This window comes from Bidens hawaiensis, unplaced genomic scaffold (genome assembly GCF_021521415.1).
Source record: "Bidens hawaiensis isolate Kalapana, Puna unplaced genomic scaffold, B.hawaiensis_p1.1 tig00014295_1, whole genome shotgun sequence".
In the NCBI taxonomy this organism is placed as follows: Eukaryota; Viridiplantae; Streptophyta; class Magnoliopsida; order Asterales; family Asteraceae; genus Bidens; species Bidens hawaiensis.
In genome coordinates this window covers 558,240-571,652 of record NW_027492230.1, presented here as the reverse complement: position 1 = coordinate 571,652, position 13,413 = coordinate 558,240, and the positions used below count along the sequence as shown (strand labels likewise).

General features: G+C 32.1%; 1 protein-coding gene across 1 annotated transcript; it reads left to right on the top strand.

The window, feature by feature from the left end:
- Nucleotides 1-7,572: 7,572 nt before the first annotated feature.
- Nucleotides 7,573-13,394, top strand: LOC143546248 (magnesium/proton exchanger-like). Its single transcript, XM_077037951.1, has 8 exons — nucleotides 7,573-7,933; nucleotides 9,298-9,473; nucleotides 9,563-9,681; nucleotides 9,776-9,894; nucleotides 9,989-10,116; nucleotides 10,642-10,858; nucleotides 10,939-11,068; nucleotides 12,945-13,394. The coding sequence occupies exons 1-8, from the start codon at nucleotides 7,579-7,581 to the stop codon at nucleotides 13,240-13,242; spliced, it is 1,542 nt and encodes a 513-aa protein (XP_076894066.1). The 5' UTR covers nucleotides 7,573-7,578; the 3' UTR covers nucleotides 13,243-13,394.
- The last annotated feature ends 19 nt before the right edge of the window (nucleotides 13,395-13,413 follow it).

Genomic DNA, 13,413 nt, shown 5'->3' with positions numbered 1-13,413 from the left:
AAACACATATTAGTAGGAAATTTTGTTTCTTAGAATCTAAGGGGTCCATCATCAGCTTCTTCTTTTCTTTTCGAAGAACACCATTTTACCGAGGATTTCTCGGGTGTGAATAATTTCGTACAATTCATACTGTTTAAGTTGTTGTACCCAATGATACTTGACGAGCTTTAACTTTTATACCAAATCTGGATCAAGATTGCCTCGATATCTTTAGGGTAAATAATAAATTTCTGTATATTTTTCAAAGTCACAAACTGTGACATTTTTTCTTCTCATTTTACTCTCTTAACATTTGCCTTCCACTATTACAACTCAAGGTAGATGATTTTTGTTTGGGTTAGATCAGTAACAGCTAAAGCTTAGCTAATCTAAGCCTGGATGTTTATTATATAAACAAATAGGACATTTACAAGAATACAAAGATGTCAACTCATTTCTTGGTGAATGGTGATAGAACTTGCAAATATAATATTTTTCTAAGCTATAGTGGCAGAGATACTTGAATTTTTTTAAAGTCATATATACGCTAGATTATTTTGAACACGGTACTGGATTGCCAGTAACTTCTCTTGTTACTTCTTGTTTCTATAAATTTTACTGAAAGCGTTTTTTTTAACAAACTTTGAATTTTTATTTTTTTTTAACATCACACTGATGTTAAAGATTGGCCTGAAATAAATTATTAAATCTCATGGACCAATTATCTATTATGTATATGTATTAATTTAATTTTAGACTTTAGAACATAAAATGACGACATGATTGAACCTTTTTATTTTTTTAAATAAAAAACTTAGAAAGTGGTGAAGATAACAAAAAATAATATTGGTGATTGGATCGATCAAACGAGTAACACGACCCACAATATAATATCTGCCGACTATAAATATCTTCTTCCTTGTGAGTTTCTATTAGAATAACTAGGGGACTCCCGGCGCAGTGTTCTGATTTGGTTACATACCGGTTTCCTTTCGAATACGTTGCCGCTTAGGTTGGCAAACCGGATCAATGCTGTTGATATTTCATGTAGCTTAAAATACACTATATTATGCATGGCGGCACCTAAGGTATGGCTACAATTGTCCCCTAAAATATACATTTAACTACGTATAATTTGTAGTTAAATTACTTTTGGATTAGAGCTTTATCATGGTGTTGTCAATTATTATGGCTCCATGTAAGTAATTTGACCACTTGTGCTTGAAGTTGTGGTTGTATAAATATACATGAGTCTACTAAACATAATCAGAAATATTACAGCTTAAATTACATTATACAGCAAATTCCATGGCCAATTTATGTTCTAAAACTCTCAGACGACAACATTTTGACCAACTACAATTAGGAAGAAAAAGGAGCAAATGTTGCTGAGATAACCATTTATCTATCATTTCCACATGGGCTCACTATTTCAACCGAAGTCTGTGATGGATATCAACAAAATGATAAAACTTTGAAATGATGAAAAAACTTACAGCAATAAGTTTTTAAACAGAATTTTGAAGCTAGTTGCAATCTTGATTGTAGTTGCAGTTGTAGCATTGGATGATGTCAACGCCTGCAACAGATAAGACCCAGTCTGGTTAAAGTGTCAATTAGTAAAACAAAATCAAGTAATAAGAACAAACTATGTTGTCAAAATCCACCCAAAGCAAATGCAAATTGGCAATAAAAAAACCCAGACGAAATCAAAGAAAGCTTAAGAAGAATTGAAACCTCGTTGGTGAGCAGTGGAATCTGGTGACATAGGTAAGGATTCAAGATTCAGCCAGACGTCATATCGATTTTAGTTCTCTGGGTCAAGCCACGTATCACCAACAACTCTTGCTCTCCGGTGAAGCTAGACGCCTGAAATCCATAGGTGTTCTAAGCCTTATGAGTTCTGATTGATGAAAACCAAACCCTATTGATTATGAAGGAATACATACGCAAAGGAAAAACATGCACTTCTCCTTTAATATATAGTATAATAATTAAAATATATATAAATCAAATCTTTTAGATTTTCCAAAGTTTCATCATCTTTTTTTAGTATAATAATTAAAATATATATAAAACATGCACGTTTCATCATCTTATATAAATCATCTTTTTAAAATAATCATTTGAAAACCAAATATAGTTCCTTTCACTTTTCGTTTGAACTTCTATTAATTATTCTAACTTTATATAATTATTGGATTATATTATAAATTACTCTACAGTCTACAATAGTATTCCTATATACTTTTCTAAGAACATATATACAGGCTGATTTTTGCTTCATAGGAAATAATTATTGCATTACATACATTTCTAGTCGGCTCTTATTGACACTGTTTGTACAAACCCGTTAAAAGATGATTCAACACTCAGCCTTTAACAAATATCATATGATAGTCAAGTTTATAGCATGCGAATGAGGATAAAATTAAAGTATTTTATTATTTTAAATATGAATATGATATTTATGTATGATTTATCCACAAAGTGCAATTTACATTACGATATAATTGTGTAGTTGTATACTTGCATTGTGCGTGTGTCGAAGTTTGAAATGTGTTTTGATTCTGACCGAGTTCGCCATGCGTCAGATTTTGATACCTTATGTGTAGATTAATTTAGATGGTCGGCGCCACAAAATAATTTTTTTTATTATTTTAATGTTTTTTTTCTTTAAATACGCAACTTATTTTTGATTTATTTCAAATAGTGTAACAAACGTAACCTAAATCAACCGAATTCGTGTTTATATACTGTTTTTTTTTAACATCTGCTAATTTACCTTGTGTGTTTCGTGCCGGTATGGTATATGTGTTCAAATTTCAATACCTTACTTGGTTTTTTTAATATGTTAAAGTGCAAGTTGTCGATTGTTATCTTATCAACCATGAAGTTACATTAATCATTATTGTTACTCCTTTAGTATAAATAAATAATAGAGTTAATAGCCATTTTCGTCCCTGTGATTTGCTACTTTCGCCACTTCAATCCAAAGTTTGAAATTTTGTCAATTTAGTCCTTATAGTTTTAAACATTAGCCAATTACGCCCCCCCTTCTAACGGCATCCAACTATGCCGTTAGATTTAGGGGTATTATTGTCTTTCTCCTATTTATATTTAGTTAATGGTCAGTTTCGTCCTGTACTTTGATACTTTTGCTACTTCAGTCCAAAGTTTGAAATTTGTCAATTTTATGTTTAATTTATTCAGTTTTTTTTTTTTTTTTTTTTTTTTTGTTTTTGCTACTTCAGTCCATGATGGAATTCATTGGTAATTTGGTAAAGTGGTCAGGGTAATTCCCTAAAACCGAACTATATCGAAAAAACCAAAATCGTTTCTCTGATTAATGCATAATAGTTAGGGTTTAGAGATTAACATATCGTAGCAAACATTTGGGTCGAAATCAACATCAGGAGGTCGAATATCCCGTATTTCCATGTTTGCTCAAGAAATTAATGCACTAAATCGCATGTGTGTTCTTCAAATCGTGGTATTGTTCTTGAATTCGTCGGATTCAACCCTAGAATTGTAGTCGATATGAAGAATTCAAGAACAACACCACGATTTGAAGAACACACATGCGATCTAGTGTATAGATTTCTTGAGCAAACATGGAAATGCGGGATATTTGACCTCCTGATGTGATTTCGACCATGATGTTTGCTACAATATGTTAATCTCTAAACCGTAACTATTATGCATTAACCAAATAAACGATTTTAGTTTTATCGGTATAGTACGGTTTTAGGGAATTACCTTGACCACTTTACCAATGAATTCCACCATGAGGGAGAGTTTAGAAAATGTCTAGAAACTAAATACGAGGGGGTATGATTATTGTTATCGACAGAGTAAACGTAAACCTGTTTTGGTCGATGCTTGGTGGTTTTGGGCTTGGCTTATGCTCTTAAAGGCTATAGACAAAAAAAAAGAAAAAAAAAACTGAATAAATCAAACATAAAATTGAAAAATTTTCAAATTTTGGACTGAAGTAGCAAAAGTATCAAACCACAGGGACGAAACTGGCCATTAACTAAACATAAATAGAAGAAAGACAAAAATACCCCTTAAACTAACGGCATAGTTGGATGCCGTTAGACTAGAGGACGTAATTGGCTAATGTTTAAAACTATAAGGACTAAATTGACAAAATTTCAAACTTTGGACTGAAGTGGCGAAAGTAGCAAACCACAGGGACGAAAATGGACATTTACTCTAAATAATAATATACAGACAAATATCGAAACTATTTATGGTACAGTTATCACGTGCCACTAAATTAAAAATAAAATAAAAAACTTAGAATATATATATACTAGTATATAAACCTGTGTATTACACGGGTCTGGGTATCAATACATTTTAAAATTAAAAATAATGTATAAAAGATAAAATACAAATTGTATTTAACAATGTTTCATTTACAATTACGTATCAATCTCACGAATACACATGCTATTTAACAATGCCACGTTTGCAATACATATTAATATCACGAGTACACATGCAGGTCTTATATACTTCCGTAGTAACCAATTATAACTTCAGATTCCCATCCATGTCTTATATACTTAGTGGTAGACTGGTAGCCGATTATAACTTTATGTTTCTGAAATGAAGATAATTCTAAGTGTGAGCTTAAGTGTAATCAAAACATCCATGCTCATTTAAGTATATATATTTATTAATGCCTAGCTATAAATATCATATGTTGGTCATTCTTAAACGGGTTTGGCTCTTCAAATTATAAAAAAATTGATTATTGTAATTGTGACTTATTTTAATTACGTTTGCCTCCATTATAGTATTCACACATTAACATTTTAAACTACATTTAGGTTCTTTCAGTTTCTCCTAAGGCTCCTAAACACCCGATCATCTCATCGCCTACAATTGTTATATAAATTAAGGCACATGCTTTAGTTTCATATACTTTAATACATGAAATACTTGTCCGGGATTTCTTGAGCATCATTCCCTTCTCTTACAATGCAAAAATAGCTGCAAAAACTTTCTGTTAAATAAAAACAAATGCTCCAACAATTGGATTCCAATCTTCAAAATAACATAATTAAAACCTATTGTCTCTACTTAGTAATTGATCAAACATAAGCATAAACCCAAATCCCATTTGAAGAGACCCACCTAAAAATGGAATCTGTCTTTAAAATCAATAATATAATGTCTAAGCCATTTTCTCATTATTATTCTTTAATAATAATAAAAATAATAATAATAATACTAATAATAATATATACATAAACTGCAATGTTTTTATTAACAAATTAACGGGTATAATCGATACCAACGGGGTGTCTGATACCTGATGGTGATTAACCGACAAATGCCTAATGGTTGTTTGACCATTGACCCAACCTTCCCCGGAACCATTTAACATAGACCTAGAACCGGACCAATAACAGAAGGGTCAATATGTTTTTAAAGCAGGTATGGTGGGACAGTATGCAAGTCCTACGTAACGGGCTGCAGATTAATGACTTTAATCTACCATGTCAATAAACGAAAAAAAAACATAGAAACAACAAATGACTCAAAATTACCTATTGATACATTGTATAAACATCTGGTCCACCTACAGAAGTGGCACTAGTGAGCGAAATACACACAAATTGAATCCTGTAAACAACATATATATAACAAAGTGTTGAAAAAACACATTTCACTTAAGTTAGTAACTTTCATGTGTTGTAATACATTTTTAAAGTTAATGGAGGAAAGAAGTTATTATTATTTATTTTTGGTAAACAGAGCCCAAACATTCAAGATCCTATCTTCATTACCAACCATCCCAGCACTGAAAAAGCTCATTTCCTGGAGAAACCGGTTGAATGAGATTTCTTAAAAGTAGCCTAAAATGAAAGACTTAAACGGGTCATCATTCACCCAAAGTGTATCTTAAGTAAATATTACCTTTAAAGTCATTTTGTTCAAAAATTTGCTCCACTGTTATATTATAATTACAGTAAACAATTTATATTTTTCAAACAAAAAGATCTTCATTTTCAAACAATTTATGTTCTTTAAAAATAGTTATGCGCATTTCATTAATAAAAAGCAACAAAAATTATAAAGTGCAACCGTAAGCTCGGTTCACATGGCTGGTTCCAAACCAAGAACCGAACCATCAAACCAAGGTTTCTAAACCGTGAACCAAAGAATACAAACCTTGCGTGTAGACCATAAAATTCTTAATTTTTTTATTGTTTTAACGTATAGATACTTAACAGTTACACTTTTACAACAGATTATTAAGTATTATATAAAACAATAACATTTTAATTACAAGTCTTTCGTCAATTTCCTTTTTAGTTTTAAATGTTGGCATAAGATACCAAACCACTTTAGTTTATTACATAACACATTTTAATAAAACAAATTTTAAATGGGGTTAAACTCGCGAACCAACCTGGTTGACCCGAACACACCCGTTTATAGCTAACGGATTCATGGGTTTTATCTAAAACTGACCCAAACACGTTTATACCAAACCCAAACCCGCAAATTTCATAACCGGTTTGTGTCGTTATCCTATCCAAAACATGTTTTAAGTGATCAACAAATTGATGACAATTGGTACCGTCCATATTTCTCAATCCCAACACCTCTAGTAATCTCCCAAAGCTTCATAGAACCATCATTATCCTATCCAAAACATGTTTCAGTTGACCACAAAATATTAAACTATTGGAGAATTAAGAAAAGACCAAATTAATGCTACCTTAACCTTACTGATTCAAGAAACACAAACAATATTTTTCCATCTTTCCCAACTGGAATTTGATCTGTTTGTCCATAACTGTTAATACCCTGAACCAAAAATTGAATTTTCAGAGAAGTGACATAAAACAAACTCTAAAAGAACAAACAAATGATGTTCATCACGGGTTTAAGATAACCGTAGGCATTTTAAAAATAAAATATAAGAAGCATTGAAGAAATCAAACCTTATCATCTCCAATGCTGGAGGCATTTGAGTGAGGCACTGAAGTATGAAGTAACAGAAGTTGGATAGTTGTAAGGTGCACATAAGATAGATATCAACAACCTTATGAAGGTCTGTCGTGACAACCATGCATTTTGGGTAGATACAATCCACCTGAAAAGTTAATAAATGGTGAGTGGCGTGAGCGATCATTATCAATTGAAGGGAGGTACCGGTTTATCTATACGATCGTGGATTCGATTTATCTGGTCACAAGAAACCAACCGCTGCACTACTTCTCTTCCTAAAAACTAACCGTCAAAATGCTTGAAGCATAGGCATAACATGTGTCAACACAATATAAAATGAAAAATTAAAGCATAGTCTGATTATCACGTGTCCCAAAATCTTTTGTTTTATTATAACAGAGATATCGCTCTATTGATACCACTTTGAGTAAAAAAGATCTGATTAAAATAATATCAAATTGCAAGTTGTCATCTTATCAGTCTACATTAGCAGCAGTTGTGTAAAACGTGTTCATGATTCATCATCACTCCAATTAACAAAATCATGACAATGACATAGTTATAGGCTTATAGCCTCTCATAACATAACCTAGGGTTTAACTTTATGATCACCGGCTACCGGAAATGGCTAACAGTACGAACGACGTCGTGTTATGTGAAAGCTATTTTCTGTTACACGGTGAAACTGCACTCAGTGAAGGATTCCGTACGTTTTTGTACCTGTTAGCACTTGCGTATTGTTTCATTGGATTATCGGCGATAACCGCTAGGTTTTTTAAATCGATGGAGCACGTGGTGCAGCACACGCGGACGGTGACGGAGGTGGATCCGGTTAGTGGTAGGGTTACTGTGAAGCATGAGAAGGTGTGGAACTTTACGGTTGCGGATATTTCATTGTTAGCCTTTGGAACGAGCTTTCCGCAGATCTCGTTGGCGACGATTGATGCGATTCGGAATGTCGGACAGTTGTATGCTGGAGGTTAGTGTTTGAACTTGTTTTTAGGTTGTGGATTGAAGTTGTAGGATAGTTTATTGAGTTATATGCTTAATCATTAGGCACCGGAACATGTGTTGGTTTTGTAATGTTACGGATTCGGTTGCGGATTGAAGTTGTAGGATAGTTTGTTGAGTGGAAGTGAATTTCACCGTAATATTACAGAATTAGGATAGTTTAGAAAATAGTTTGTGAAGTTTGGTTGAATTGTTAGGTTTAGGAATTAGGTTTTGCAATATGTGTTGGTTATGTAATGCCACAGATCCGTTTGCGGATTGAAGTTGTATGATAGTTTAGTTTATTAAGTTGATTTCAGTTTGTGGAATATGATTAAATTGTTAGGTTTAGGAATTAGGCACTGGTACATTGTTGGTTTTTTAATGTCACAGATTCGTTTGTGGATTGAAGTTGTATGATAGTTTACTGAATGAAATTGATTTCAGTTTGTAAAGTTTGCTTTAAGCTGATAGGTTTAGGTTCTGGAAGATTTCTTGAATGAAATTGTAATGATACTTCAAATTGTTGAGTGGAATTGATTTTAGCATGTGAAGTTTGTTTAAATTGTTAGGTTTAGGAAATAGGTTTTGCATTATGTGTTGGCTCTGTGATGTCATGGATTCGTTTGCAGATTGAAATTGTATGATAGTTTATTGGATTAAATTGATTTCAGTTTGTGAAATATGCTTAAATTATTAGGTTTAGGAATTAGGCACTGGAACATGTGTTGGATCTGTAATGTCACCGATTTGTTTGCAGATTGAAGTTGTATGATAGTTTGTTGAGTGGAAGTGAATTCAGTTTGTGAAATCTGCTTAAATTAATAGGTGTAGGCCTCTGAACATTTAGTGAATGAAAATTTCTGATACCTTACTGAATGAAATTGTGTTATGGTATGATACACTATGTTGTTGGTTCTATAATGTCATAAAATAATTTGAACATTGAAATTGTATGATACTTTATTGAATGATATTGATTTTCATTTGTGAAATTTGCTGAAATTAATAGGTTTAGGAATTAGGGCCTGGAGCATGTGTTGGTTCTATGATGTCATAGACTCATTTGCACATTGAAACTGTATGATAATATATTGAATGAAATTGATTTTAGTTTGTGAAATTGTTGGTGCTATGATGTCACAGATTCATTTGAACATTGGAATTGTGTATGATACTTTATTGAATGAAATTGAAATCAGTTGGTGTAATCTCCTTAAACTATTAGGTTTAGGAAGTAGCCTCTGTAACATTGTTTGTTCTGTAATGTGTCAGATTCATTTGCATATTGACTGTGTGGTAATATTTTGAATGAGATTGACTTCAATCTGTGAAATCTGCTTAAATTAACAGGTTTAGGTCCTGGAACACTTGTTGGATCTGCTGCATTCGACCTGTTTCCAATCCATGCTGTTTGTGTGGTGGTTCCAAAAGCCGGAGAACTGAAAAAGATTTCAGATTTGGGAGTTTGGATAGTAGAACTGTTTTGGTCATTTTGGGCATATATTTGGCTGTACATAATCTTGAAGGTAAATAAATCTTATATATTCACATAAGTATCTCGTTTCAGGTTAAATTTATAGGTCTAAAATTTGCAAAAAAACATCCCTATTTGCAGGTATGGACTCCAAATATTATCACTTTTTGGGAGGCCTTCATTACAGTGCTTCAATACGCGCTGTTGCTTATACATGCTTATGCACAAGACAAACGCTGGCCCTATATATCTATTCCTCTGTATGATACCATTTGTTAATAAGTTTCCAAGGCACAAAAGTCGAAAAGCCACTGACATTTATATTATATTACTGTTAATTTGTATATTTTTCAGGGAGCGAGGGGAAAGACCAGAAGATTGGGTCCCAGCAGAGGCATCTCCACATGAAATTGCTAGTGTTGGAGATAAAGAAATTGCTGATATATTTTCTATACATGAAGAACACGAGTCAGGTATCATTTGGTATTTCTTGAAATTAACTTCTTATTTCTGTTTTCTATAATCATCACAGACTGAAAGTTGTATACTAAAATATGTAATATGCAGATTCTACTTATCATCATCTGCCTTTACATGATCCAGAGTCATCCGATAAGCATATTGATGAACCAGACATTTATGAAGAATCTAGTGTTGTGTATATTTGGAAGCAGCAATTTGTTAATGCTCTCAAGGTACGGCATATATGAATAGGCCTATAAACAAACAGAACGTTCAGTGAACCATTCGGCGAGAAGTTCATTTATGTTTGTTTATATAATAAACGAACGAACATGAACATACGTCCCATTCGTTCATTTACGTTCTGAGCTTTCGTCTGAATTTGTATATTTATGTCCGTTTATTAACATGTATTTATTCTTGTTCATTTATGTTTGTTTATGTTCGCTTACGTATTCATTTAAATTTATTTGTTACATGTTCGTTTTCTTTGTTTATGTTTGTTCACTTACGTCTGTTTAGAATATTAGCTAATGGATACTAACATGTTCATATTTTTAATGAACGAACATGAACAAGAAAACCTGTTTGTGTTTGTACGGTTAAAGTTAAACAAACGAACACGAACAATGTCCGTGTTCGTTCGGTTCGTTTACAAGCCTATATGAAGCATTTAACAGCACTAAATAAAGTCCCATATTGTTTATATAAAATGATTATAAAACATAACACTGAATGCTTTATTTTTTATTTAACAGATGGAAAACACGAAATTAAGAAAATCAGATAACAGTGTGCTTATGGTGGGACGCATTTTATGGCACGTTCTTGTATCTCCATGGAGATTGTTATTTGCATTTGTGCCACCATATCAAATTGCTCACGGGTGGATTGCGTTTATTTGTTCCTTGATTTTTATAAGCGGAATAGCTTATATTGTTACAAAGCTTTCTGATTTAATCAGTTGTGTTACAGGTCTGTATTAGTAAGTGGTTAATATAATCTTTAATTTTTGTTTCAAGGATTATTTTGAAGGCAAATTTGTCATTTTGTAGGAATTAATGCTTATGTTATTGCATTTAATGCATTGGCGAGTGGAACCTCATGGCCAGATTTAGTGGCGAGTAAGATTGCTGCTGAAAGACAGACAACTGCTGATTCCGCCATTGCAAACATCACCTGCAGGTTACTAACTGTTCTTATGTTCTTTGTTATCTTAAACATAAAAAATTATCATTGAACATTTAGGCAGGGTTGTAAGCGAACCGAACTGAAACCTTGTTCATGTACGCTCGTTAAGCATTTATCAGACAAATGGATGGTTGAAAATGGACAGTTCACGAACACATGATCGAACGGAAGTTCTTGTGCGTGTTCGTTTATTAAGGAAATGATTTTGTTCGTGTTGGTTCGTTTATTCATAAACAAACACATTAATTTGAAAAATAAAAATTGACATTCTTAAGCTCAAGTATTAAACATAACTAGTACTAAACCCGCGCGATGCTGCGGCGACGACAATATGTTTAACCGATTTTTAGTAGTTACAAGACATGCAATAATCAGATCATAAAGATAACAAATATCAAACCAATATTAACAAATGATTAAAAATCATCTTCATTTTTGAACATATAATCAAATGTACATTTTTTTTCCCTAGACTAATTGAGTGAGGCTTAGTCATTTTGCTGACATCTGTAAATAAATATAAAAATAAGTTGAATTCTCAAAAACCTTTTAAATGAAATAGCATAAAATACAATAATACATATGTGTACCTCTCTTAAAAAATAGTGGACAATAAAACTCGAAAAAATGGTTTCATAACCATTATTGTGTGTGTGTATGAAACATCAACCAGTGACGAATCAACATTGTGTGTGTGGTTTCATAACCATCATTGTAAGGTTGAAATTTATTAAAATTTATATATACAAAGATACAAAAGAAAAACAAAGAAAATATTGATGATTATATGGGTAAACTTAAGGGAGTGGAAGGATAATTATCAATTAAACTTACAAAAGTTGAATATAATTGAGGGGTTAAATTTGTAATTATATTTGAGGTTTATAAGTGTATATTTGAGTTGTACTCTTATGCTTAATTGACTTGTACATTATCATAAACACCTCAAAATAAAATAAAATTTACATTGAAACGTCGACAAAATTAAGCACGTTGCAATGGTAAAGTCGGTTTTTTTAACACATAATATATTAAAAGATATAGAAGAAATAAAAATTTTAAATGAATATGTCAAATAAATGGGTAAAGTTAAGGGGTTTATTTGTAACTACTTGATAAATTGACAAAGTTTTGTTGAAGTTAAAGGATCATAATTGTAAATACTTTCAAAACTAAATTATTAGTAACCGTATATGATGTCTAAAATACTATATTACCCCTAAAATTTCAAATTTGTATGCATTAGTGATTGTTTATTATGCATTAGTGACTGTACCTCTTAAAATTTAAGAGGTCCTTCACTCATGCATTATATATAGTAGAGATTATCTGAAAAATACTTTTGACATAATAATCATAAACATAGTATAAAATAATAAAAATGAAGGTGATAAACTAATAAAAATTAAAATATATATTTTATACTTTATGTTCGGTCACTAAAGGTTTTTTATATTTTATACTTTATACATTTTAGTTTATTATCCTAACATTTTATTAGTTTAAACAAACGAACGAACCTTTATGAACATAAATGAGCGTGAATGAATGAACATAAACAAACACATTACCAAACATTCACAAACACAACTGAACGAACTGGCCTTCGTCCATGTCCGTCCTTTTAATTGATCTAACGTAAATCATTGTTCATGTTTGTTTATGTATTTAACGAACGAGCTTAAACAAACTTCCCGCTGAATGGTTTGCTGAAGGTCCTGCTTGTTTGCAGCTCTACGTTTAGGGGATGTTTTGTTATGTTTACAAGTAATCACTATACATCAATATATAAACAAACTAATACATACCACTTGTGTTGGTTAAACTAACAGTCAACAGTCAACTCACTAATATTTTTTACTTTGTGTAGTAACTCAGTGAACATTTATGTGGGAATTGGAGTTCCGTGGCTGATTGACACAGCTTATAACCTAATCGCATACGGAGAACCATTAAGAATTGAGAATGCAGAGGGATTAAGTTTTTCATTGCTGGTTTTCTTCGCAACTTCTGTTGGGTGTATTTCGGTTTTAGTGCTTAGAAGGGCTGTGTTTGGTGGTGAGCTGGGTGGACCCAGGGTTTGGGCGTGGGTTACTTGTGCATATTTCATGATGCTTTGGTTGATGTTTGTGGTTTTATCTTCTTTAAAAGTTTCTGGTATTATTTGAAGACGAGGTTAGGCATAAATTTGATTATTATTATTATTAGTATTCTTGCTGGTGTGTTTTGTTGCACCAGCTATTTGTAACATTAGGGGATGCTAGAAAGTATAGTGTAAGATATCCTTCAAAATTGGTTTATGTGTATACTTCACATTGTTTTAAGATGTTATTTATGCC